Source organism: Amblyraja radiata, chromosome 2, assembly GCF_010909765.2.
Source record: "Amblyraja radiata isolate CabotCenter1 chromosome 2, sAmbRad1.1.pri, whole genome shotgun sequence".
NCBI lineage: Eukaryota > Metazoa > Chordata > Chondrichthyes > Rajiformes > Rajidae > Amblyraja > Amblyraja radiata.
In genome coordinates, this window is record NC_045957.1 from 52,915,494 (window position 1) to 52,941,187 (window position 25,694).

General features: G+C 41.8%; 1 protein-coding gene across 3 annotated transcripts in view; it reads left to right on the forward strand.

The window, feature by feature from the left end:
• The window catches only part of pals2 (protein associated with LIN7 2, MAGUK family member), a 107,280-nt gene that overhangs the window by 72,680 nt on the left and 8,906 nt on the right, over positions 1-25,694 (forward strand). Inside the window, exons 2-9 of one of the 3 annotated variants that reach the window (XM_033046564.1) lie at positions 1,167-1,270; positions 4,293-4,434; positions 6,957-7,109; positions 14,142-14,294; positions 16,734-16,961; positions 18,455-18,586; positions 19,390-19,498; positions 19,604-19,672. In XM_033046564.1, the coding sequence (XP_032902455.1) occupies positions 4,303-4,434; positions 6,957-7,109; positions 14,142-14,294; positions 16,734-16,961; positions 18,455-18,586; positions 19,390-19,498; positions 19,604-19,672 (976 nt within the window). In that variant the 5' untranslated portion in view covers positions 1,167-1,270; positions 4,293-4,302. The remainder of the gene's footprint in view (positions 1-1,166; positions 1,271-4,292; positions 4,435-6,956; positions 7,110-14,141; positions 14,295-16,733; positions 16,962-18,454; positions 18,587-19,389; positions 19,499-19,603; positions 19,673-25,694) is intronic. The other 2 variants (XM_033046546.1, XM_033046554.1) reach the window with 2 other exon arrangements.

A 25,694-nucleotide genomic window follows, 5' to 3' on the forward strand; every position in this document is an offset into this window, starting at 1 on the left:
TGCCTCCATCACAGTGAGGAGGTGCCTGGTGAACTCACTGTGGTGGATGTTAAATTTGTGTTTATTGTGTGTTTTTGTTATTTTTATTATATGTATGACTGCAAGGCAACGAAATTTCGTTCAGACCGAAAGGTCTGAATGACAATAAAGGATACTTTGACTCTGAGGGAAACTGGTCAGATTACACTAACATTGGTAGTATGGTGGAGCAAGATATCTATACCGGTTCAGGGACAGGGAGGTGTCCGTTGAACTACCTGTCAGACATTCTTTTTCTCGCATGCCTCCCCCCCCGCATCATCTCAAACCACCTTTCTGATCTAGGTGAAGCTCTTTTAGCAGCACATCATCTTCTAATGACATACATCGAGTAACATTTTGAGAATTTCAGATCATGACCTCTTTCTTTTAAGCCAGGCATTAGTAAAGATTCTGCAGCTGTTACAGCTCCTATCAAACTTGCTCCTTTTTTGTCCCAGTGCAAGCCCTCTTCTTGCCATCGTAACCATGGCTCTTTTTGATACGTACAGATTTGCAAATCAATGTGATTAAAGTCTCTTAGGTTTTTTTTCCACTGAACCCATGTGCAATGTAATATCTAAATTGTACAATTACATCTCTGAGTCATTTTGGTTGCACACTGTGGAGCATGAGCAACATCAGCATGTACACATTCCAGGGAGGAACTTGAGGTACTTGGCATGAAAGATTTATAATTTGGTTGCATGTGCTTGATATTTTAAAATTATTTCTCATGTCAATGGATCTATTATGTTTAATTCTGAAAGTAAAGCATCCACAAGTGGAAATTGGCATCAGTCTGAAAACCTAGAGGCTAAAATAACAATGTATGTAGCCTTTAGACGGAAGCTGTAAGGTGTCTATGTGTGTGTGGGTGTATGAATTTTATTAACTGGAATAAGCAACTATTTCCAGAGATTAGATTAGATTTCCAAGTGTAACAGTGTCATGTGCATGTAGGAATAATTTGGACTAATTTTGGTTGAATGTAGGGTCTAAGGAAATCTGACTATTTGGAGTTTATGGATATTATTTCAATGCCAAAACCACCGACGTTACAAAGAACCATGTTATTTTGCATTTTGCATCTGTTTTATCTTCATGTTTTAATCTTACTCTCTCTTTCCCATCCAATTTTTTTTCAGTAGAACGAACCACTACCGAATGAAAAATACAACCGAGTCATAATATGAACAATCTAGTTAATTTTGGATGATTGAAAGGGATTTGGATCAGCAAATGAATGAAGGTAAAAATAAATATAATTATAATTTCTCCTTAACTGAATGATAGACTTTAGTGTTTGCTTGCTTTCCTGCTGGTCACCTGCTGATAAATTAATAACCTAATTCTATACTAAACTTTGATTTCAGATAATGCTGCAGCTTTAAACTATTGTATAATCAGTATCCATATACTAATGATTTGCAACAACCCATTAATTTGTTAAATGCAGTGTGCAGAATTTCTCATTATTAAACAGCATATTAACTATTTCTAGAAGTGGTTGATGCAATGTTCTTTATTGGTTGCGTGGGTAACATCCAATGTTTATGCTGTTAAAACATTTACATGATGCATTTACATGTTGTAAACCAGTAACAACAACTACAATAGGAAAATAAAGTCTGCTGTTTTCATGAAGCTGATACACAAAGCTTCAAGCAGACACATTAATTTTACATGAATGAAAAATAAGCTTTTAATTTGCTATTTTTAAAAATTGGAAAAATAATCTCTATAGCATTTCATTTCAGGTTTACACTTGGTAAAGCTGCTCTTTCAGTTCTATTCAGATTATTCTGAGAAATATTTTAAAGTGGTAAAAGGAGAACTGGGTTCGGAGGCAATGTGGGCTTTGCAGTGAAATATCTCATCAATGTAACAGATTATCGTTTCCTGAAGAGGCAGCCTGGCATGTGGACACTTTATCTGGGTGCAGGCACGGAAATCGCTATCAAAACATGGGGGGCGACACAATTTCTCGGTGGCCGTGCGTGCATGCGCGCACACACACGAGGCTTCGGCCTTGGGCCCTGTGGACGGTAACATCGGAAGCTGACCTGGTTGGTGACCGACTCCGAACTACAGCAACAGCAGCTTCTTCCGCCCCGAATCATGGGGCTTCAATCGGCCCGTTCGCGGGGCCTTTCATCGCCCGGCGGGGGTTTCAGCATCGGGAGCCTCGATCACCTCGACGCAGCAATTTGACCGTGGGGCGCTGGAAGATCCAACGGACGATTTTGAGCTGCGCTGGGCCGGGCGATGAAAAGCCCTGCGAACGGGCCGATTCAAGCTCCGCTCTATGACCTTTGCTTCACCTATCTATCCTCAGTCCCACCCCCCCTACTACCGCCTCTGACCGACACCTCCCTCCTCTAATCATTGCGCTGAATCATCATGTCCTTCCCCCACTGCCTGCTGACCGACATCTCTCCTCCAATCAGCACCCTCGATCATCAGTCCCACCCCCACTCTCGCGGAAAGCTGAGATTTGTAATTTTTTTTTCCACTGAGTTTTTAAATCCAGATTACAAAACATGGGGGGGGACTCGTCCCCCACCTCTCAAAATATGGGGCGGACATGTCCACCATCCCCCTCGGGATTTCCGCCCATGTCTGGGTGTGCTGCATCCCACTTGAAATTGCTTACTGCTATCACTGGGTATCCAAAATGGCAATATTTAATTCCCCAACACCAATTTTCCTTGTTTCCTTGTTTTCGAATGATTAACATTGATATTGAGCTATGTTATGTAATAGAGGAAACGATCAAGATCAGAGGTTCTTTAGTTTTTGCCAAAATAATTTTCATCATATCACGGGCTATTTTAACTCCAATAGTTCATGGGTGAAGGGTTAGTGCTGGGTCAATGTAAGGGACCTAATAACATGGGAGGACTTGCCACCCTAAACCCCTAGTCATCATCATCATCATCATCATCATCATCTCTGGTTTCTTATGCATACCCGACTTCCAATCTACAAGATATTATCAGGACCCCGTTGTAGAAATTAAAGTTCCATTTGGTGTTGAATTTGTCTAGGAAACCCTTGTGGTATTGGCTTTAAAATGGCAATTTGGAATCTTTATTCAAAGGGGTTTCTCATAAAAGCACAGCTCACGGATATGCAAAATCAAGCAGATATTATCTGAGGATTTATCCTGGAACTTCCTCCCCACATTATTTCTACTTCTGCATCCTCAATATGCACAGGGCATGTGCCACCTATGCCAATTTAGTTTGATTGCATGCAAAGCATCTAAGCTGACCTAACAGTATTTGGTCTGACTCTGGCTACTGGCCACCTTGTTTCTCGACATGCTGTTCTCTCTGTGATCGTATGGATTTCTCCTTGTGTTCCTGTTTCCTTCCACATGCTTAAGGTGTGCTGGTGGGATAACTGGCTCCTGTAGGTGACCTCAAGTGTAGGTGAGTGGCAAGAAAATCGGAGGGCAATAATGGGATTTGAGGGCCAATAGATTACAGTGAAATGAGTGGGGGAATGAGATTGATGGGATTGCTGTGAGAACTAGCTGGACTTTGTCGGGCGAATGGCTGCATGCTATGCCAAAGAAATGGGTGAAGAATGACGAATAATGTTACTTGAGTTGCTGTTTATTTGCAGTTTACTCTAGAAGGAAGTGAAACTGCTAGACTGGGATATTTAATGCATCCAATGACTGTCTTGGAGAGTTAAAAGAAAATGATGTGCTTAAAATGAATGGGGGTTATTTGTTATCGGTCTGGGCTCTCTACATATGGCGTTAGAAGCTTCTCATGGTTTGCCACTCTGAAAGATTAATTTAGACTTAATTACTTTTACTCCACAAAAATTAAATTCTATTAATTCTCTCTAAGTAATTGAAACAAAATGACAAGGGAGGCATTTTGTGCACAGAAAAGTTAATAGGATATTTCCTGCACTGAATTTTCTGTCGGCAGCTCTGTTCAGCTTCCCTAGCCTTAAATAACAAACTTTGCAGCTTCATTGATGTTGCCAATTAACTCCTATTAGAGTAGGCTGCAAATTAACAGCAACTCAAGTAACAGCATCTGTCAATAGCAAGGCAGCGCCAGAAAGCAGTCATGACAAAAAATGTATTAAACAATTATTCATGAGTAATAAAGTAAGCCTTTTGAATTGCTTTAATTGCCTGTTAATTACTAAAGAAGCTCGATGTTTGCATAACGTAACTTGAATATAGAAAGCAAGTTTAAAATTCTGATTTTGTGATTATTCATTGCTATTTGGTACTTGATTTTCAGTTCCATTTGTATGTGTTCCTCAGCAATGCAGCAAGTATTAGACAACCTCAATGAGTTGCCTACCTCGACAGGAGCTAAGGAGATAGATCTGATCTTCCTCAAAGGAATAATGGAAAGTCCAATTGTCAGATCTCTTGCTAAGGTATTGTGCTTACACTTTATTTAATGCTTATCCCCCCCCCCCCCCCCCCCCCCCCATCACTGCCACCCCCATAAGATGATATTTCCTAAAAGCATGTTAACTCCATGAACATTCATTAATGTAGTACTGCGAATGTTATGCTTTGCAGGAATTATAGGAAGCAATGATATTGGATCTGGAAAACAGATTTAGACAAATATTAGAAGGTTTTCTGAAAGTAATTGACATAAGACCTCATGCTAGGAATGAACTGTTGTTATTACTGCACTCCTATGTTCGGTATGCATTATCTGGAGAGAATTTTTAAAAAGTGACTTCCTAAATGAAAGCAGTTCCAACATGGTTGGCAAAGGCCAGTTCAGTGAAGGTACTTCTAACCACATGGCAAATCTTATCCATTGAAATGTCCCTAACTAAGTCAAAGTTGATCTCTGATTGCATCTGGCTTGTTTGGTAGGATTTTGGCAGTAATTCAGAAGAAAGGTTTTAATGTCCTTGATTTTGCAGGAGAAAGCCAGCATGTCCTTGAAGCTGCAAAATCTGAGCCATTTAAACCTAATTCTTCTTTATTTTGCTACTTAAAGGTCTGACTGCATTCCTCTACACATTTGGGTAGTGACTTGAGGGCCCTGTCAATTACAGTGAGGTGGGGAGGGAAGGTTGGGGAAGAAGCCCCGTTTCCAAAAGAAAGTTGAAATCTTTGTCACCTCTACCTTCGTGTCCCAGCCTCAGTCACCATCTCCAACCTCTGTCCCTAACTACATCCATCCATCCATCCTTCTTCATCTGGATCCTATTGTAAGCACTTGCCCTGCTCCTGTGCCCTTTATGCTGGCTATCTCCCCTCCATTCTTTCAATTCAGAGGAAAGGTCTCCTCCTAAAATGTTAACTTCCATTTTGCCCCACAGATGCTGCCTGGCCCACTGACTTCATCCTGCAGTTTGTATTTTGCTTCATCCTGCAGTTAAATATTTTTATTTGCGACCCTTATCTACTGCATCCAGTGTTCCAGCTGTGGCCTCCTGTACATTGGCGAGATCAAACATCGACTGAGTGACAGTTTCACTGATAACATGTTCAGTCTCCTAGGCCTACTGAATCTCTTGCTTGCTAACCATTTCAACTCCCTTCCCATTCCCCCACTGACCTTTCTGTCTTGGGCCTCCTCCAATGCCAAGATGAGGTCACATGCAAACTGGAGGAACAGCACTTTATTCTGCCTTGGTCGCTTACAACCCAATGGTATGAACATTGAATTCTCAAAATTGAGTAATATATCCATTCACCCATCCAGATTCTCCAGGGATGCTGCCTGAGCTGCTGAGGTATTCCAGCACTTTGTGTCCTTTCGAGTAATTCCAGCCAGCTAAATATATTGTGTAGGAAGGAATTGCAGATGCTGGTTTAAACCAAAGATAGACACAAAAAGCTGGAGTAACTCAGCGGGTCAGACAGCATCTCAGTTGAGAAGGAATGGATGACATTTCGCGTCTAGACTCTTCTTCAGAATGATCCAAAATGTCACCTATTCCTTTTCTGCAGAGATGCTGCCTGACCTGCTGAGTTACTCTAGCTTTTTGTGTCTGCAACTAAATTTATTAATTTATTCTTAAACAGTTAGCCATGTAAACCTTTGGACACCCATTTAACTTATTTTGGCAGTGAAAATTTTGATCAGACTGCAACATTTACTGGTATATGTTGTATTTCCTGAGGAAACAATACTGCATATGCGTTGTCTGGTGGAACAGACATGAAGATAGGGAATATTCTGCCATTTAATTAAACTGGCATATGAAACAATTCATTGTTTGATTGTATTTGCTTTGTATTAATGAACAATAGAGACAAAAGGAAAGAGTGGAATTTGAAGCAAAATTATGATATATTTTTGAGTGTGTCCCATCCATTTCTACTTGCATTTGTCATAAATATCAATTGGAGTGCAAAATACACTCTTGGGATAACTTTGAAGAACTTTGCACCTGACATTTATGATATGTAATTTGAGACCTATGTTTGATTTGCTGAAACTTAACTCCAAAAGTAGGTAATATTCTTGCATGTTTTACAAAAGTACAGTGTTAAAGTCAAATGAAAGATATAAATCTTCACATAAATTTAACAAAAGCCGATGAAATCTAGCACAGATTATGATTAATTCTGTGATTGTGAAATATTTAAAGTAATGACCATTGTTTATGATGGAGTCAGATAGTGTAGGAAACTATATACCTACAGTATAGGAAAAAGATCCTTTGGCTCATTGAGTTTGTGCTCATCTTGAAACCCATTTTTATTTAATCCTAACCTAATTCATGTTGTTCCCCTCACAGTTCTATCAAGGCTCAACTCCCCCCCCCCCCCCCAAGATTATATCACTGACCAATACACCAGGGACAATTTACAGCAGTCAAATAACCTACTGCCACTTCTCTGCAATTCTGATGAGCATTGTTCTGAGACCAAATGATCTTTGCCTTTAATGCCACATTAGGAGTGATTTGTTTGTTTGTTACAGGCTCATGAGCGACTTGAAGACACCAAATTAGAAGCAGTGAGAGAGAATAATGTGGACCTTGTAAAGCAGATTCTTGAAGAGATCAGCAGCGTAGTCCATCAAAATGAGTATGCGGCAGAGCTAACTATGATTCTGAAGGAGCCACACTTTCAGGTACAAGTTGCAATAGTATATATATTTTTTCATACTTCCCTGTATAAACAATTAGTATGAAAGACCAATAAAAAAACAACAGTATTACAGATGGGAACAAATCTTCAGGTGAAAGGCTTATTACTAGAAAACTAAATATGCTATTCGTTTACAAGTATCTGTTTTTCTAGAATACATATATAATGCTACTAATGGCACTAAATATTTATAAAATAAAACAATTAAAAAATTTCTGCCACGGTTTTGTATTATTTTATGTATTCTGTTGATCGAACAATTAATATTTAAAGGTAATTCCTTTTAAACTATGTTCATTCTTTTTTTTCTGTTCTTTTGTTACCTTTTCTGTGTTTATTTCTTTCAGTTTGGAACTTGCATGAAATAAAAATGAGTCAGCAGATTGCCGAATTAATTTTATTTCGGAATGACACCAATCAATGTCGGAGAGAAGCAACATTTGGTTGGATATTTTTGTCTTAACCATTGTTGGGGTGTTTTTATCGGCATCGACTGAAATTATTTTTGTAAACATATTCATCATTTTGGATCTGGGCACCACTGCCAAAGCCAACAATTATTGCTCATATTAAATTGCCCTTGAGGATGTGGTGGTGAACGGTTGCATTCCTTTGGTGAAGGTGCTCCCACATTGCCTTTTTATTGGGAATTTCAGTATTTACAGCTGAAAGATGAAGGAGAAGCATTCTCCTTCAAGAGTTGGGAGTGTTTAATTGTTATACGTACTGAAAACGGAACAATTAAATTATCTCTGGCTTCCCAGTCAGGGTGGTATGGGACTGGGAGAGGAGCATGCAGGAGCTGGTGTTCACATGTGCCACAAGCACTCTTCATCCTTAGTTTTGGGAGGTCAATCAGTACCATTGGCGAGTAACTATAGTGGATAGTTCGAAGGAATGAATGTTTTGGATGGTGGGTGAGGGATTGTCAAGTGGGTCGCTTTGTCCTGGATGGTGCTGAGCTTCCTGAATGTTGTTGAAGCTGCACATTCACGTGGCGGACAGCATCTGTGGAAAGAAAGATTGACGTAATATTTCAGGCTAATGATTCTTTTGCTACTGACTATTTCCAGAACTTCCTGTTTTTCTTTCTGATTTCTGTGATCTGCAGGTTTTATTTTTGTTTTCAATTACTAATTAATAAGACATTTGCATTGAAGCTTTTAGTAGTGTAATGTCATTTATCTTCCTCGGTGCCTCATAGAGCGTCAGGAAAGTTTTAAACAAAATTGTTTTATTGAGCTACAGCTTAGTTTTTAAATTGTATGTTAAGCTTCCATGCAGACTCAATGATACCTGTTGAAATGTTATTGTGTGAATGATTTGTAAGATAGTTAATGGCCCAAATTGGATATTTTCAATTGGATTTCTGGGTGTGGGATATGTATTTCTGGGTGTGGGAGATGGGGAGTATCAGAATGCCTTCCTTGTGATATCAGTTCCTAATATTGTCATTTTTGACAAATGCCTTTTAATAAATGGCAGTTTAGCTCCACGCTGTGAATTGCTATTGCATTTAGCATGGTAGGTATTTCTGAAACATTGCCAACCAAATTACAATGATGTCAAGGGTTTACATCCCAATTTTCTAATGGACATAATCCTTGAGTTTAGCAGGCAATTGAGATATTTTAATTTGAATTTGGGTTAATTCTGTGCTTGCAGCGTTTAATAAATGCTGTAATAGTGAGATACATTTTTAGGCATTATACCATTATTTTGAAAACCATTGGGGTATCAAGAGCCTGGCAGGAGTGTGCTGACTCGTATATTCTGATGTTAATAATGTTTAAAAAATATATATTTTTAGGTTTAAAATATATCCTTTGCATTTGTTCAAATTCTCTCAAAACCAGTTCGCTAATGCTTTAAAAAGTTATGTTTCCATGTACTTGTTTCCTCTCTATACCTCGAGCTTTCTGTTGAGCAGAGCCATGAGCTCCATAATTATCTTGGTCTCGATGTCCTTTTCAGTCTGCTGCTTTTGCTGCCGCTCTTTGTTTGGTACCCATCTTTGTTTGCTGTTCTGAAAGCCTTACGGACGTTTGGAAAAGAATGATATTTAAATGATATGATAATTGGATGAAAATGTAGGTTTGGCTGAATAGTAAGTTTGCAGACGACACGAGAATTTGCATTGTGGATAATGAGGAACATTATCAAAGTACACCCATAAATCACTCGGAAATATGGCGTTGAATTGACAGATGGAATTTAATCCGGACAAGTGTGAGGTGTTACACATTGGGAGGCCAAATGTATGAGGAAAGTGTACAGTAAATGACAGGATCAATCTTCTTCTTCTTGCATATGGCGTGCACAGCCTAAAGTTGTAGGACAACTTGTTTTATTTGATCTTATTTGATTGTGCACGCCGGGTTGATTGCATTCGTCGAAACAGGAAGGTTGCAATCTTCCACCCCACAGGATCATTAATAGCTCTGATATACAGATGGATCTTGGAATGCAAGTCCATTGCTCTCTGAAAGTAACAACACAAGTGGATAGAGTGGTAAAGAAGCCAATAGCATGCCTGACTTCATTGGTAGGGCTTTGAGTATAAATATAGTTAAGGTGCAACAATATAAAACTTTTGATGTTAGTTCACATTTGATGTATTGTATGCAGTTCTGCCTGCCACATTATAGGAAGGATGTGGAGGCTTTGGAGCGGGTGCAGAAGAGTTTTACCAGGATGTTGCCTGGATCAGAGAATATTAGCTATGAGAAGTCGAAGAAATTTGGACTGTTTTTTTTCTGGAACATTAGTGGCAGAGGGGCAACTTGATGGAAATATATAAAATTTTGAAAGGAATAGATAGGGTAGATACAGTTTTTATTTTCCCCAGGGTAGAAATGTCAAATAGTAGAGGGTATAGCTTTTAAGATGAGTGCGGGAAAGTGTAAAAGAGATTTGAGGCAAGTTTTTTTCTAGAAGACTGCTAATGGAGGTGGAAGCGGAAGTGGATATTATTTGGGCAGTCACGGTGGCGTAGCGGTAGAGCTGCTGCCTTACAGCGAGTGCAGCGGCAGAGACCCGAGTTTGATTCTGACTACGAGTGCTGTCTGTACGGAGTTTCTACGTTCTCCCCGTGACCCGCGTGGGTTTTCTCAAAGATCTCACAAAGGTTATCTTCCCACATTTCAAAGACGTACAGGTTTGTAAGTTAATTGGCTTGGTAAATGTAAAAATTGTTCCTAGTGGGTGTAGGTTTATGTTAATGTGCGGGGATCGCTGGTCGGCGATGGGCCAAAGGGCCTGTTTTCGTGCTGTATCTCTAAACTAACTAAACTAAATATTATTGTTTAAGAAGTATTTAGATAGGCGGGAAATGGAAGGGTGTAGTCCAAATGCAAGCAGATGGGATTAGTTTAATTTTGCATTGCAGTCATGAACAGATATCATGACCAGCGAGCCTGTTCCTGTGCTGTTCCATGCTCTAATTCATGACTTGGAAACACACTGATTGGCATCTCGCCAATATTTGGGATTATGTACTTGGTTCTCCTTTTCCTGGAGATGTTTATTTTAATGCCAATAACCAGATAGCTCCCACAACACACCCATCATTTGTCCCTCTTTTGGGAGTTCTCTTGCCTCTTCTAACTTTTTTTCCTTTCTCTCAACCTCTTTTTCCTTCCAAGATGAAGCTTCTGATCACTCTTCCTAATATTTCCTCTTTGGTCTTGGCATGTGTTTATTTGCATATTCTTAATATAATATTTACAGCATAGATCGTTTGGCTCACAGGATCTACATTGGTATTTATATCCACCCTTGTGTGCTGGAACAGACGTTGATCTGAGCTTTCTCTGTCAATTGGATGCAGAAATGCCCATTACACTATTTCAGAAAGGTGCATTCTGGTCAATATTTATCGTCCTGTCAACAGGTCATAAAAAGATTTTGGCCATGTACACTTCTTCTGGAGTTGTGTTTCTATGTCCACATTGGCTGCCATGTTTCCTTCATTCAAATCACATTAACTTTGAGCTGTAAAATGCTTTGAAACATAGAAACATAGAAAATAGGTGCAGAGTAGGCCATTCAGCCCTTCGAGCCAGCACCGCCATTCAATATGATCATGGATGATCATCCAAAATCAGCCCCGTTCCTGCTTTCTCCCCATATCCCTTGATTCTGTTAGCCCTACGAGCTATATCTAACTCTCTTGAAAACATCCAGTGAATTGGCCTCCACTGCCTTCAGTGGCAGAGAATTCCACAGATTCACAACTCTCTGTGTTTTGCACTCTACCAGTCAATCTGTTTTTCATTTTTGAGACTAGAACTGATTACTCCTAAATAGGAGTTGCAATTACGATCCTCGCATCCAAAACCATTAATTAAACAGTAAACACACAACATAAAGAACAGTGCAGTGTAGGAACAGGCCCATTTGTCCCATGATGTCTGTGTCAAAACATATCAAATTAAACTAATCACTTCTGCCTGCACATGATCCATATCCCTCCATGTCCTGCATATAAACGTGCCTATTTAAACACCACAGTTGTATGTGCTTTCTCTACCACAGCTGGCAGTGTGTTACAGGGATGCACCTCTGTATGGGGGGGAAAAAAACTTGCCTTGCACATCATCTTTAAACTTGCCCTTTCTCACATTAAAGCTATGCAGTCTAGTATTTAATATTTATACTCGGGGAAAATTATTCAGATTTTCTACCCTATCTAGGTCTCTTATCATTTAATAAACTTCCACCAAATCTCCCATCAGCTTCCAAAACTCCAGAGAAAACAATCCATGTTAGTCCAACCTCTCCTTATAATTATAACTAATAGCCTCTGATCCAGAAGCATCCTGGTAACCCTCTTCTGCACCTCTCCAAAGCCTCTACATCATTCCTGTATGCAGTCACCAGAACTGCACTCGATTTTCCGAAATGTGCCGAATCCAAGTTCTATAAAGCTGCTACTTGATGTCCTCACTTTTATACTCAGTGCCCCGACCGATGAAGGCAAGCTTACCATATGTGTGCTTTACCATTCTACCTGTGTTGCTACTTTCATGGAGCTATGGACGTGGGCTGCAAGATCCCTCTGTACATCAATGCATTAAGGATCCTGCCATTAGTTGTATACTTTCCCTTTGCATTTGACCTCTCAAAATGCAGCACCTTACAATAGCCTGGATTAAACACCATCTGCCATATCTCAGCCCATACCTGTGACTGATCCATATCCTGCTGTATCTTTGCTTCAATCGATGCTACCAGAATTAATCTTTGTGGAACACCATTTAACCATCTTTCAATCTGAGCAATTCCATTATAACCCATAGTTTTCTCCTCTTTTGCAGTCACAGTGCCCTCCATAATGTTTGGGACAAAGACCCATCATTTATTTATTTGCCTCTGTACTCCACAATTTGAGATTTGTAATAGAAAAAAAATCACATGTGGTTAAAGTGCACATTGCCAGATTTTATTAAAGGCTATTTTTATACATTTTGGATTCACCATGTAGAAATTACAGCAGTGTTTATATGTAGTCTCCCCATTTCAGGGCACCAAAATGTTTGGGACACAGCAATGTAATGTTAATGAAAGTAGTCATGTTTAGTATTTTGTTGCTTATCCTTTGCATGCAATGACTGCTTGAAGTCTGCGATTCATCAACATCATCAGTTGCTGGGTGTCTTCTCTGGTGATGCTCTGCCAGGCCTGTATTGCAGCCACCTTTAGCTTATGCTTGTTTTGGGGGCTAGTCCCCTTCAGTTTTTTCTTCAGCATATAAAAGGCATGCTCAATTGGGTTCAAATCAGGTGATTGACTTGGCCATTCAAGGATTTACCATTTTTGAGCTTTGAAAAGCTCCTTTGTTGCTTTAGCAGTATGATAACCTTGAAGTTTTCTGTGAGAAAGTCTCGGCGCGGAACAACTTCCTGCGTTGCTTGGCTGGATCGTCATGGGGCACTAGGACATCTACTCTCCGAACCAGTGCTCTTCCACTTGTGTACAGCGCCGCTGTACTAGCAAGATAGACACCATCCTCAACGACACCATGCGTATCATCACCGGCTGCCTATCCATTCTGCTTCTTGTATTCTGACTGTTTGGACTGCAGTTAGTTGTATCACCAGCCTTTTGCAAATCATAAAACTGGACGGTTATTCTCTTTGGAAAAACCCAAGAGTAGTTACTACATTAAATTTACCCATCTGCTGCCCTCTGACGATGCTATTTGTAGAACAGACTGTCGCTGCGGTGAATAAAACAACCCTATGGAGAGTTCATTTTGGATTGTTTCAGCACCAAAGGCTGTAGTAATCATAAAATGTATCTCTTTATCCTGTTAACCTTGACCATAAGTGCGGCCTCATTTTGAAAGTGCCCAATACTCTAGGCAGTAGGCCCCTTGCTTGATGCAGGTCATGTTTTCTAGACAATGGTGCGTCAAAACTGATGACTATTTGCACAGTGGGTGTGGGTGGGTGACTGGCCAGCTCACTCCATCTGTTTGTTGATTTACTGCATGCATCAGGCAGCTCATGTCTCAACTTGAACCTTCATCTTGCCTATATTTCTGAGTCATGACTAGCTATAAATAGGGTAATGTTCCTGGAGTGCCCGTCTTTGAAGCAATTTATATGTGGTGTATGTGGCCTGTACATAGAGCCTTTAATTATGATTTTTTTTAAAGAATATACTGAAATTACCAGTTCTGGTCATCTGACAATTAGCACCAGTTGTTATCTCACAAAGTGGATCAGTTCAGGGTCTGGTGGAAAAGATTTGAAAGAAGTGTGGTGATGAAAGGGATTAGTCAGACTGTAAGGAGGAAGAAGTATATGTTTAAACACAGCATCTGGTGTCCAATATTTGAGCAAGCTTTTGTTGAATAATTGAGGCAGTGTTATCCATTGATGTTGGGTATGATCACAGAATGTACCATTAAGTACCAAATGAAGCATCATTGCACCATTGAGAATGAAGTTGAAACATGGAAATGTTTTTGAGACCGCCTTGCATTAAGGTTTTCTGTAAATGTTTCCAGTCACTTTTGGAAGCCCATGATTTGGTCGCATCAAAGTGTTATGAAACGCCACCCTCAAGCCCCAGTCTGCTAAATGATGCCTTCAGTGGCCAGACGGCATCCGGTGATGCTGTTCGCATAATTGGAATTCAGAAGAAAGCCAGTGAGCCCTTGGTAAGCCTTTTTTTGGTGAGATATGATAGTTGACTGTTTGCTGTCTATGTATTTAGAATATTTGTGAAGATGTAATTACTTCAGTTGCATTGGGTCTGGCAGCTCTTCCAACGTATACTGGATTTGAATTGGGAAAGCCAGTGAACATAAAGCTTGAAGAACTATAATCTGGAACATTTGATGCTTGGCTTGAAGCATCGCTGGCAAAGCCAACTTAGTTAAAGGGAAATCATTTTGAAGGGCTATGTTCATTATTTTCCCTCCTCCTTTCAATCTAAATGTCATCTGTATAAAACAAAACTACAAGGATTTGGCTGCGATAACCATTTCCCTTCAAACTTGTTAGATAATTATAAATACCTGTTAATCTTAATTAGCATAGATGTGGTTTAAGTGCAATCTCTACTTCTCTGGTTGTGATCAATAAGTGAGTTCGGTATCCCGACTGCGCATGCCCAGGTCATAGGTCACTGGAGACAAACATCAGCAGCTGAATTCCTGCGTGTATACAGACCCGTGTTTCATCCGTAGTCAGGATCGCACTGGGTCTCCGGCGCTGCAAGCACTGTTGAATTGCTACTGGAGTTAGCGACACTAGTTCTCCCTTTTTCACTGGTCCATGCAGAATTCTCAGCAGTGACGACAATCTAATGAATGACGGTCCAGTCCCCCTTAGCCTGGGTGTATGGGTTCCATTCTCACTCGGGCTGCCCTCCCGGGTTATACAGGGGAGAACCACGCACCCCTCTCCTGCATAACCCCAGGGGGCAGATTTGTGCGCAGAGTCTCACTACCGTCCCCTCCCGAGTGGCCGGAGATGTCCGGGGTGACCCTGGACTGATGGGACACCGGCCCGGAACAGTGGCGGCCCCAGGCTTACAGCCAGTGCGTAGAAGAAGCGCATCTCCAGCTCAACTCTGCTCCAACTCCCGAGGAACCCGTTCCCCGACGGGCCGGGAACCGTCAACTGCGCCTCTTGCCTTATCCAGTGGCTGTTGGTTAACCCCCTCGGTGCCGCTGAAAGCCGAGCACCAGTCATCAACGGGGATACACACAAAATGCTGCAGTAACTCAGCGGGTCAGCAACATCTCTGGAGAAGGGTCTCGACCCGAAACATCATCTATTCCTTTTCTCCAAAGATGCTGCCTGTCCCGCTGAGTTACTCCAGCACGTTGTGTCTACCTTCGGTGTAAACCAGCATCTGCATTTCCTACCTGTCCGCAGGTAAAGGCAGGGGAAAGATGGGGAGAGAGGAACTCGCTATCGCGGTTTCACTGCAGGTCCCAGCCAACCCATCTCCGCAAGAAATCCCCAGCGCAAGGACAATCCTTCCATCCCCCCACCCCCGGACTGGAGGGAGGGACTGGGGGACATTGCCCACCTCTGCAACCAACGTGCAAACCCCGGCACTCCCCGCGGAATGTTAAACTAAACACTTTTGTGAGCAAAACACAAACACGCACATCTTTCACCCCCCTTCTTCCCCCCCCCCCACCTCGCACCATCTCTCCGCCGGTCCAGTCTCTCCCCCTGTCTCCCACTCGCATCTGCCCCCTCTCTCGTTGTTACATCCCCCGCTCTCCCGCTACCTGGCACCCCCGTTCGCTTTTTCTTTCTCTAATGAACTTTGACAAATCCCATGACCTTGCATTTTTTGGAATACCGAACTCGCTTATTAAATCAGCTGTGAATTGTGTGGTATCGACATTCTGATTTCTCTTGATTGCTTCTTGATGACCACAAGCCATCAGGAAGAGACAGATATGAGGAGACAGTTTAAAATTTTGGGTCCAGATATGTTCTTTAGAATGTAAACACCCTGGCATACTTTAAAATTAAAGTAATACCAATTTAAAAGGAACTTTTCTTTAGAAGTTGTTGAAGGGAAAGTGATTTTTTTATTTTCCTGTTCTGTTTCTAATTTATAAAAAAAAATCAGTAAAGAATGAGGAGAATAAGTTATAGATTATTTTTTGAAAAAGACACAGATTTTTATTGAATGGAAAGGAGTGTTTTTATTTGGTACTATAGTAATTTATTTTATATGTTTTAATTTTAATGGGGATTATTCTGGTCTCTGATGCAATGCAATTCTCCACTCTCCTGATGTGGCTGCCAGAAAAATGGAGGGGAAAAAGATATCACGACACAATACATTTTTGAGTTTGCCTCTGTTTTGTCCCGTTTCAGTCTTGATGTTGTTAAAGGATTGGTATGAATAGACTTTGATTCCATGAGTAATCATTGTAGAAAAATAATTATTTTCAGATATATACTGAAAGAAAAAATCTTTGCACTACTATTGTACAGTATCTTCATATTTCAGTGATACATTTTGCAAATATTTTTTGTCCACAATTCCTTTTCCTTGATGGATGCATTTGTGCTGAGTAAGCAAAGGCATCTAATCAACTACAATAATTTTATTCATTTTGTAGGGTGTTACCTTTAGGGTGGAGAATGGCGAGTTGGTAATTGCAAGGATTCTTCATGGTGGCATGATTGACCGGCAAGGTCTTCTCCATGCGGGGGATATCATTAAGGAAGTCAATGGAACTGAAGTTGGGTCTGACCCAAAAGTACTGCAAGAAATGTTGATGGATTGCAGTGGTGGAATTTCGTTTAAAATTTTGCCCAGCTACAAAGAAACTCCTTTGCCCTTGCAGGTAAGTGATGTTGCTTGATAGTATAAAAATAACTGTGAACACTTGGAAGGATTTAACATATTATTCTCTAGCAAATGATTTGTTTTTGATCATTAGAATTTGTGCTTAGTTACATCATAAAAATTGTACTCAGAATAATCTTTTGAACACCATGTTTGATTCTGGCAACTTTTTTGTACTCATTCACTAATTAATGTTGAATGTTTGTACTACTGGAGAAAATGGTGTCAACACCAAGACTTCAGGTAATGCTCATGGTTTGTGGCTGGGTTCTCTGTTCCTTGGCAGGTATTTGTTTTTATCTTTGTTGCCATTGATGTTTTTCTGGTCCAGAATATTCACTGGTTTCATTCACCATGTCATCACATGATTGTGATTGTGTACTTTAAATATCCTTAGTAATAAACCTAGTAAAAAATTATTTTATTAAATATGGAATGATTTTCTTGCAGTTTATAGTTGTGTTTATGTCACCTTTTAATAGAGTAGTTCTTGAAGTTTGTTTATTAGATAGATAATTATACTCGGGTCCAGATTCAGCTCAGTCCTACATTCCTCTTCCCTGTACCGGCAAACCCAATAGAACACCAGTGATTAGGAGTCTGCAACCACCCTAGTCTAAGCAAATATATATGCTCATTCTACGTGGTGTGTTGGATGGATACCTGCTACCATCAAGCCTGGTTCCACATCCATTGTTGCCTGTGACCAGTCCAACTGACCCTGAAAAATGTGACAGGTAGACTAGTGAGAGGAGAATCTGCAAAAGCACAAATATTTAGAGGGAACCATGCACAATAAAGAAGAGTTTGCGTATTGATGTTGATCCAGAACTATATGAAAATCAGTTTGCATCGGTAGCTGGAAGCGGCATTATTCATGATTTTGCTCTTGGTAATGAACTTGGTAATTTAATCCAATGTAGCTCTCTGACTGTAGGATCTGACTTTAGGATCCTTGCTCCATCATTTTTTAGTATCTCTAGTTTATTTGGTGAGACCCTCTTCATTGGTGTGCTTTAACTTTTATGAATCCACTATCATTCTGTTTTAGTACTGTGATATTCAATCTTTAGACATGGAAAACATAATTAAGCAGTAATTAAAGATCACCACCACCACCTCATGAAGAATTGGGGATTGACAAAAAGTGGCCTTGCTGGCAACTCTGGAATTTAGAAGATTGAGAGATTCCAAAATAAATCATTTAAAAAAAGTAGTCTGTCTCAGCTATTGTTGACTTTCCTGTCGTTCGCACCACATCTCCATTCTCTGCAATTTAAACCCTGTTTAATTACTAATTTTCACCTTTCTAATGAAAGCTATCAGTATTGATTCTGTCTCCACGGGTACTGTCTGACCAACTGAGTACTCCCAGCATTCTCTGTTCTTAATGATTCCTTCAGAAACCCTAGGATATAGTTTGACTCAACAGTTTTGTGGAACTAAAGTTTGCATCGTGTTAGAATATAATCTTATCACAATCCCTTGCAGGTCTTTGTGAAATGCCATATTGATTACAATCCAGCCAATGACAGCTTGATCCCATGCAAAGATGCAGGATTGAAGTTTTCCAGAGGAGACATCCTTCAAGTTGTGAATCGAGAAGATCTCAACTGGTGGCAGGTTGGCTCAAATTTTACTTCGCTGCGGTAGAGGAATTAAAAAAAAAAATCTAATTCTAAAGCATTGAACCAAACATTTAATTTTCTATTAATTCTCCACATAAAATGTACCGAGTTACTTGAAACACGATAATAAAAAACATAAATTCAATAGAACTAAGAACCACTACAATATATACTGACTGGGATTGTCAATGGACTATCTGTAGCAATTAAGAGCACAGGTGAAACAGCCATGCTTAGAATTGCATTTGTAATTCAGGATCCTAACCATTTTCTCCAGAGATACTGCCTCACCCGCTGAGTTACTCCAGCATTTTCCGTCTTTCCAGGATTAATTATCCTCTTTCAAACTTTAAACAAAAACCTTTTCGGCACATGCTCCTTGGCTCCAGCACCATTATGCAGTAAGGATGTGCTTGGAAAGATCAAGAGTATTACCCTGTTGTAAGTTAATGTGAACACTGTGGGCATCACAGTGGCCCAGCATCATAGCACAGCATGCAGCCTGAAGAGCCATGGCCTCGCAGCTCCAGTGACCTGAATTCAGTCTCAGCCTCCAATGCTGCCAGTGAAAAATTAGCATGTTCTCCCTGTGACTGCATGTATTTCCTCCCTTTTCTCTCCGTGTAAATTGCTCTTAATGTGCGTGTGTGGTAAAATCTGGAGAGAATTGGTTGGAATGTGGGAAGAACAAAAAATGTGATTAGTTTAACTGAGTGTGATAATGGGTGCTGTGCGACTCTCTGACTAGTAATGCTACGACTTGCACAAAATAATTGGAGCAGTTGTGTTTCATTTCAGGCTTTCCATATGAAGGGAGGAGGGAGTGCGGGCCTAATTCCCAGCCAGATGTTAGAAGAAAAGAGAAAAGCCTTTGTTAAACGAGACTGGGATCTTTCACGGTCATCTGGTGAGCTATTCAATGTTTTGTGAGGTTGATATGAAGTGTTTCTGAACGCTCGTGGATATAATAGAAATTCATTCATTATCTCATTCTGGTTCAATCTTTTACCAGGACCATTGTGTGGAATAATATCTGGTAAAAAGAAGAAAAAAATGATGTATCTCACGACAAAAAATGCAGGTAAATAGATGAAGGTTATATGTATTATCCTAGAGAGGATTGGCTGACTTGTAGGATGCAATGAGTCGGGACAAGAGGTTGATTTTCAGGTTGGCATCCAGTGAGGTGCCACAAGGGTCAGTGCTGGCACCATATATGTTTGCAGAATGTAACACTTTAGAGGAAGGAAGTGAATGAACTAGAACTATATTTGCAATTTCCATGGAAGTAGGTGGAAAGACGAACTGTGAGCAGGATGCAGTCAGTTCACTGGGAGATATTAATGTGTTAAGTGAATGAGGCAAAATTTGCCAAGTGCAGCAAAATGTGAAGTGCCGTGCTTTGGACAGAAGAATGATATAAATGTTTATTATTTAAATCGAGAATACTGCTGAAAATTACAGCACAAAGGGATTTGGGATCCTTGTATGCAAAACTTGAAGCTAGCAGCCAGGTGCAGCAGGTCATCAGGAAAGCAAGTGGAATGCTGGCTTTTAATTAAATCGGGTTAGGTCGCGCAAGTTGGGAAGTCTTACAATAATTGTACAAAATACTAGTGAAGCCACATGTAGAGTTTAGTTCCCCTTATTTAAGGAAAGTTATTATTTCTTCTACCACCTAATTTCTTTCTGTTTCACACCATCATCACTTGGACGTACTATTTCTAAATCCAGGATTCCTTACCCAGTGGCATGGTGGATGCACCTTCACCTCAGGCAATTACACATGGGCAATGATTGCCTTCTGTATACCCATATCCTGAAATTTGAATAAAATAATTATTGCCCACTATTTTTGTTTAGGATGAATGGTGGCAGGACATCTTGAACCACTGAAGTCTATGATGTTCCCATACAGCTGTTATTGGTATCTTCTTATTTGTAGCAGTTAATTACATTAAGTGAGTTGAAAGATGGGACTTAGACCATAGGACTGAAGTTAAAAGCAGGTCAGATTGGATAAGGGTGACAATGTACCATCCCCAATGAAATTCGAGAAGGGTCTTTTTAAGACATTGCATTCATCAGTTTTAATGTACTGAAACAAGCCTTTTGTATCCTAATTTTTATTTAAGATCTGGTGTGTTGAAGGGCCTATTTCTGTGCTGTGTGATTCTGATTTTGTTAACTACAACCAAATACCCTAACGACCACAGTGATACTTGAATGTGTCTTACTTATACATTAGTTCAGGTCTTTGGCAATTGATTAACAACATTTTCTCAGTACAGTTCCAAAGAGATCGAAGAAGCACATTTGCAAAGTACATGTTATCAAAATAAAATGCAAAAAAAGCACTTCATGATGCGGTCTCATGATTATGTATTGTGCGTCTTTCAGCACACAAAAATGTTTATTGGAGTGCAACGATAAATCTAGAACAGACACATCTAAGACACCAAAACTTGTAAGTTTGCTTTTGTACTTGATGTTCAATGTGCTCAGGTGGTGCAGAATACATATCAGTAAAGCACATAGGAGGTTCAACTGTAAGGCAATGTGGAGCCCACCCATTTTAGGCAAGGTGTTTAATGTGTGACAAATCCAAGGAAAGTACAGGGGGTGGCACTAGCCACTATACATGTTCTTTATTGGTTCACTAAAACCTTTGACTCCATTAAGCAGAAGGGACTGTGGAACATCCTCCTCAAATTCAGCTAACCACAGAAATTCAGCACCACTTTGCATTTAAATTTAAAATTAAAAAAATGATAAAATAAAATTTAAAAAAAACATTTGGTATAATGCAAGCTATGATATTAACCAGCAAGCCTAAAATAAAGCCAATCTCGGTGAAGAAGAGCTCCACACAATTGTTGACTTGTTCGCTGAAGTGTACAGGAGGATGGGCCATACACTTAACTCTTGCAAGACAAAGGTCTTCTATCAAACTGCCATTGCTGAATAATACTGCTTTCTCCCAATAACTTGGCAAGACCCTGGAAAATGTGGACCACTCCTTTTACCATTCAACCACCGTTTGGCAAAGGCAGATATCATTGATGAAATCCCTCACCGCCTTCAATATGCCAGTACAGCCCATGGCCAATTGAGGAAAAGCTATTTGAACATCAAGACTTCTGAACTCATAGTGTACCAGGTGGCAGTGACCTCTGCTCTCCTATGTGCTTTAAAGACATGGACTATCCACAGCAGGCAAGTTGAGGCACTTGAAGACACAAGGAACTGCAGATGTTGGTTTACTAAAAAAGACACATACTGCTGGAGTAGCTCTGCGGGTGGGGAGATAGGGGGAAGGTGACGTTTTGTGTTGGGACTCTTCCTCAAACTGATTTTGGTAGGCAAGTGAAAACTGGTATAGAGGTGGGGGCAGATCGAAGCCTGTCAAGTAACAGGTGGATACAGGTGAGGGGGCTTTGAGTGGCAAATGGATAAAGGCCAGAGACAAGAAGTGTGAGATAAGGAAATAAGAATAGAAGATGTGCGAATTGTGAAGCCGGAGTAAGGAATATACGGTAGGTGGAAGAGAAGAAATGGGTGCAAATCCTGTTGGGTGTTTGTGTTTGTACGTTAGTTACCTGGAGGGTATAAACTTAAGGAACAAGGGGAAAGTTTTAAAAGGGACCTTTTAAAATGCATCTTTTTCACCTAGTGGGAGGTGCGTGTAGAACAGACACGTGCCGTCAGGGTGGGCAAGATAGGCACTGCTTGCCCTGACTAAAATTATAAAATGGTAATAACTAAATATAAATAATAAAGGCATGGGAGAATTATGCCTATCTAAGAGATCGATCTCTTAGGTAGGTATAATTCTCCGAGCCTTTCATCCGCAGCGCTTGTAACCCTTGAAGGTCTGTGCAGCCCACGTGCCGTCAGTGCTGCTTCGAGCCGTCAATTTCAAGGGTGCTGAAGGCAGCAGAAATTCTGCCTTTGCAGCACTGTGCATGCGCAGCGCTAGTTTCTTGGTGGGGTTTTCAAATATGGATTGGCATTATTTTAAGTATCTTAGGAAACAAAGAGAGAAGAATGGAGTTTGTGTACCAATAATGTGGTAAGTACATTTTGTGTTTATGTTTTTAAATACCGTATTTCCCGGGGTGTGGGTGGGGGGAGAGCTCCTATCACAGCGTTTGGGGAGTCTGGCCCGGGGTAAGGTTGCGGGGAGGGCACGAATGTTGTGAAGGAGGGGTCGGGATTATGCCACTTGCGACGCTCCTTGCACGGAGGCGTGCAATGCCACCGCATTGAGGCCGGGGGGAGAAGTAGCTCGAGTGGCTGTGAGCGGCCGCCGGGCCGGACAGCAGAACCAGCCGCCACCTTGGCTCCTTCAGCCGGCACCCGCTCACCTCTGGCAGCTCGCCGTCTAAAAACCTCTCTCCTGCCGCTCGCTGGCCTCACTCATGTCAGGTTGAGGTTGAGGTTACTCGGCTGTGGGAATTTAAGGATTTGCAGAAAGCCGCTGACATGAGCGAGCGGCAGGTGAGAGGTGTTCAGACGGAGAGCACTGCCAGAGATGAGCGGGCCGGCAGAAGGCGCTGAAGTGGCGGCCTGTTCTGCTGTCGGCTCCCGGCGGTCGCTCGCAGCTCTTCGAGCCGCTTCTATCCCCGGCTACAATGCGGTGGTGCCCGGAGAGCTGCGGCAGCGGTGAGTGAGTTACTGGCATTATCCCTGACCCCCTCCTTCTCAACACTCCTGCCCTCCCCGCAACTTTACCCCTGGCACAGACTCTCCACACGCTGTGAAAGGAACTGTCCCCCAAATTGTCCCTTGAACAAGTGTTGTCATTCAATAAGATGACAACTGATTCAACTTTTCCCTGTACTCCCGTTTTTCCCACCATCTCTCCACCTGCCATCACCCTTCACAACCCACTCATTCAGTAATTCAGAATAAAGGAGACTTGGAAGCCTTGGGCAAATTAAATTGTTACTGTCTTTATTTTTATTGTTTATTTTTACGGAGAGAACAATCTGCGCATGCAGGAAGCAAAGAGTAGGAGTGAACGGGCCCTTTTCAGAATGGCAGGCAGTGGCGAGTGGAGTGCCGCAAGGCTCGGTGTTGGGGCCACAACTGGTTACCATATATATTAATGATTTGGAAGAGGGAATTAGCTACATTAGCAAGTTTGCGGATGACACAAAGTTGGGTGGCAGTGTGAACTGTGAAGAGGATGTTAGGAGGTTGCAGGGTGACCTGGACAGGTTGAGTGAGTGGGCAGATGCGTGGCAGATGCAGTATAATATAGATAAATGTGAGGTTATCCACTTTGGTGGCAAAAACAAGGGGGCAGATTATTATCTGAATGGGGTTAGCTTAGGTAAGGGGGAGGTACAGCGAGACCTGGGTGTCCTTGTACACCAGTCACTGAAAGTTGGCGTGCAGGTACAGCAGGCAGTGAAGAAAGCTAATGGAATGTTGGCCTTCATAACAAGAGGATTTCAGTATAGGAGTAGAGAGGTTCTTCTGCAGTTGTATAGGGCTCTGGTAAGACCACATCTGGAGTATTGCATACAGTTTTGGTCTCATAATTTGAGGAAGGACATCCTTGTGATTGAGCCAGTGCAGCGTAGGTTCACGAGATTGATCCCTGGGATGGCGGGACTGTCATATGAGGAAAGATTGAAAAGACTAGGCTTGTATTCACTGGAGTTTAGAAGGATGAGGGGAGATCTTATAGAAACATAAAATTATAAAAGGACTGGACAAGCTAGATGCAGGAAAAATGTTCCCAATGTTGGGCGAGTACAGAACCAGGGGCCACAGTCTTAGAATAAAGGGGAGGCCATTTAAGACTGAGGTGAGAAAAAACTTTTTCACGCAGAGAGTTGTGAATTTATGGAATTCCCTGCCACAGAGGGCAGTGGAGACCAAATCACTGGATGGATTTAAGAGAGAGTTAGATAGAGCTCTAGGGACTAGTGGTATCAAGGGATATGGGGAGAAGGCAGGCATGGGTTATTGATAGGGGACGATCAACCATGACCACAATGAATGGCGGTGCTGGCTCGAAGGGCCGAATGGCCTCCTCCTGCACCTATTTTCTATGTTTCTATCCCCGTTGTGACGCGAGTCATGGCAACCCTCCATCAACTATGCCTCGCCATCCTTCTTCCTACCCCTATCCTCCTCCATTCACCCTCATTACCCGGAAGTGGCGGCGCTGCCCTAGCAGCTGCGGCTCGCCTGCAGTCCGTTTGTTTTTTCTTTTTTTTTGCTTTCTCGTCCCGTTGTCAGTTTGTTTCAGTTTTATTTTAGTTGTGTATGTGTGTGGGGGGGGGGGGTGGGAGAAACAGTTTTAGTCTTCCTTCAGGGGGGATGCGACCTTTTCTTGTCGTATCCCCCGTTTCCGTCTGCGCTGAGGCCTAATGGCGGAGCTGGCGGCCTCCAACTGGGACCGACCTCGAGGCTCCGGAGGTAGAGCCAGCCAGGACTTACCAACTGGCCGACTTCAGGGCTGTGATGATGTTGCGGCGGCGGCGACCCGAATTCGGAGGCTCGGCCGCGGGCCCAGTGGACGACATCGTCGGGAGCTCGCAGGTCACAGGTTGGTGACTTGTTTTTCCGGAGCTCCCGCAACAACAGCTTTGTCCGCTGGACTGGGGGGTGGCAGCTTCGACCGCCCCGGGCCGCAGAGTTTGAACCGTCCCGTTGGCGGAGCTCGGTTTCAGCCGTGAGACTTAGCATCACCCGGCGGAGTCACAACATTGGAAGCCTGGATCGCCTCAATGCAGAGGGAGAACAAGGAGGGAAGAGACAAGGACTTTGACTTTTGCCTTCCATCACAGTGAGGAGGGCCTGGTGGATTCACGTGGTGGATGTTAATCTGTATTCATTGTGTGTTTTGTTATTTTATTCTATGTTATGACTGCAAGGCACGAAATTTCGTTCAGACTGAAAATTCTGAATGACCATAAAGGATACTTGATACTTGACTTGACTTGATCCCCCAGCACTCCCTCCCCCTCCTCTTCAGCCTCCCTCTTCTTTCCCCTCTCCTCCCCTCCCCCACTCCCTCCCTCACCTCTCCTCCCTCTCCTTTCCCCTACCCTCAGTCACTCCTTCCATAACCCCTCTCTCCTCAC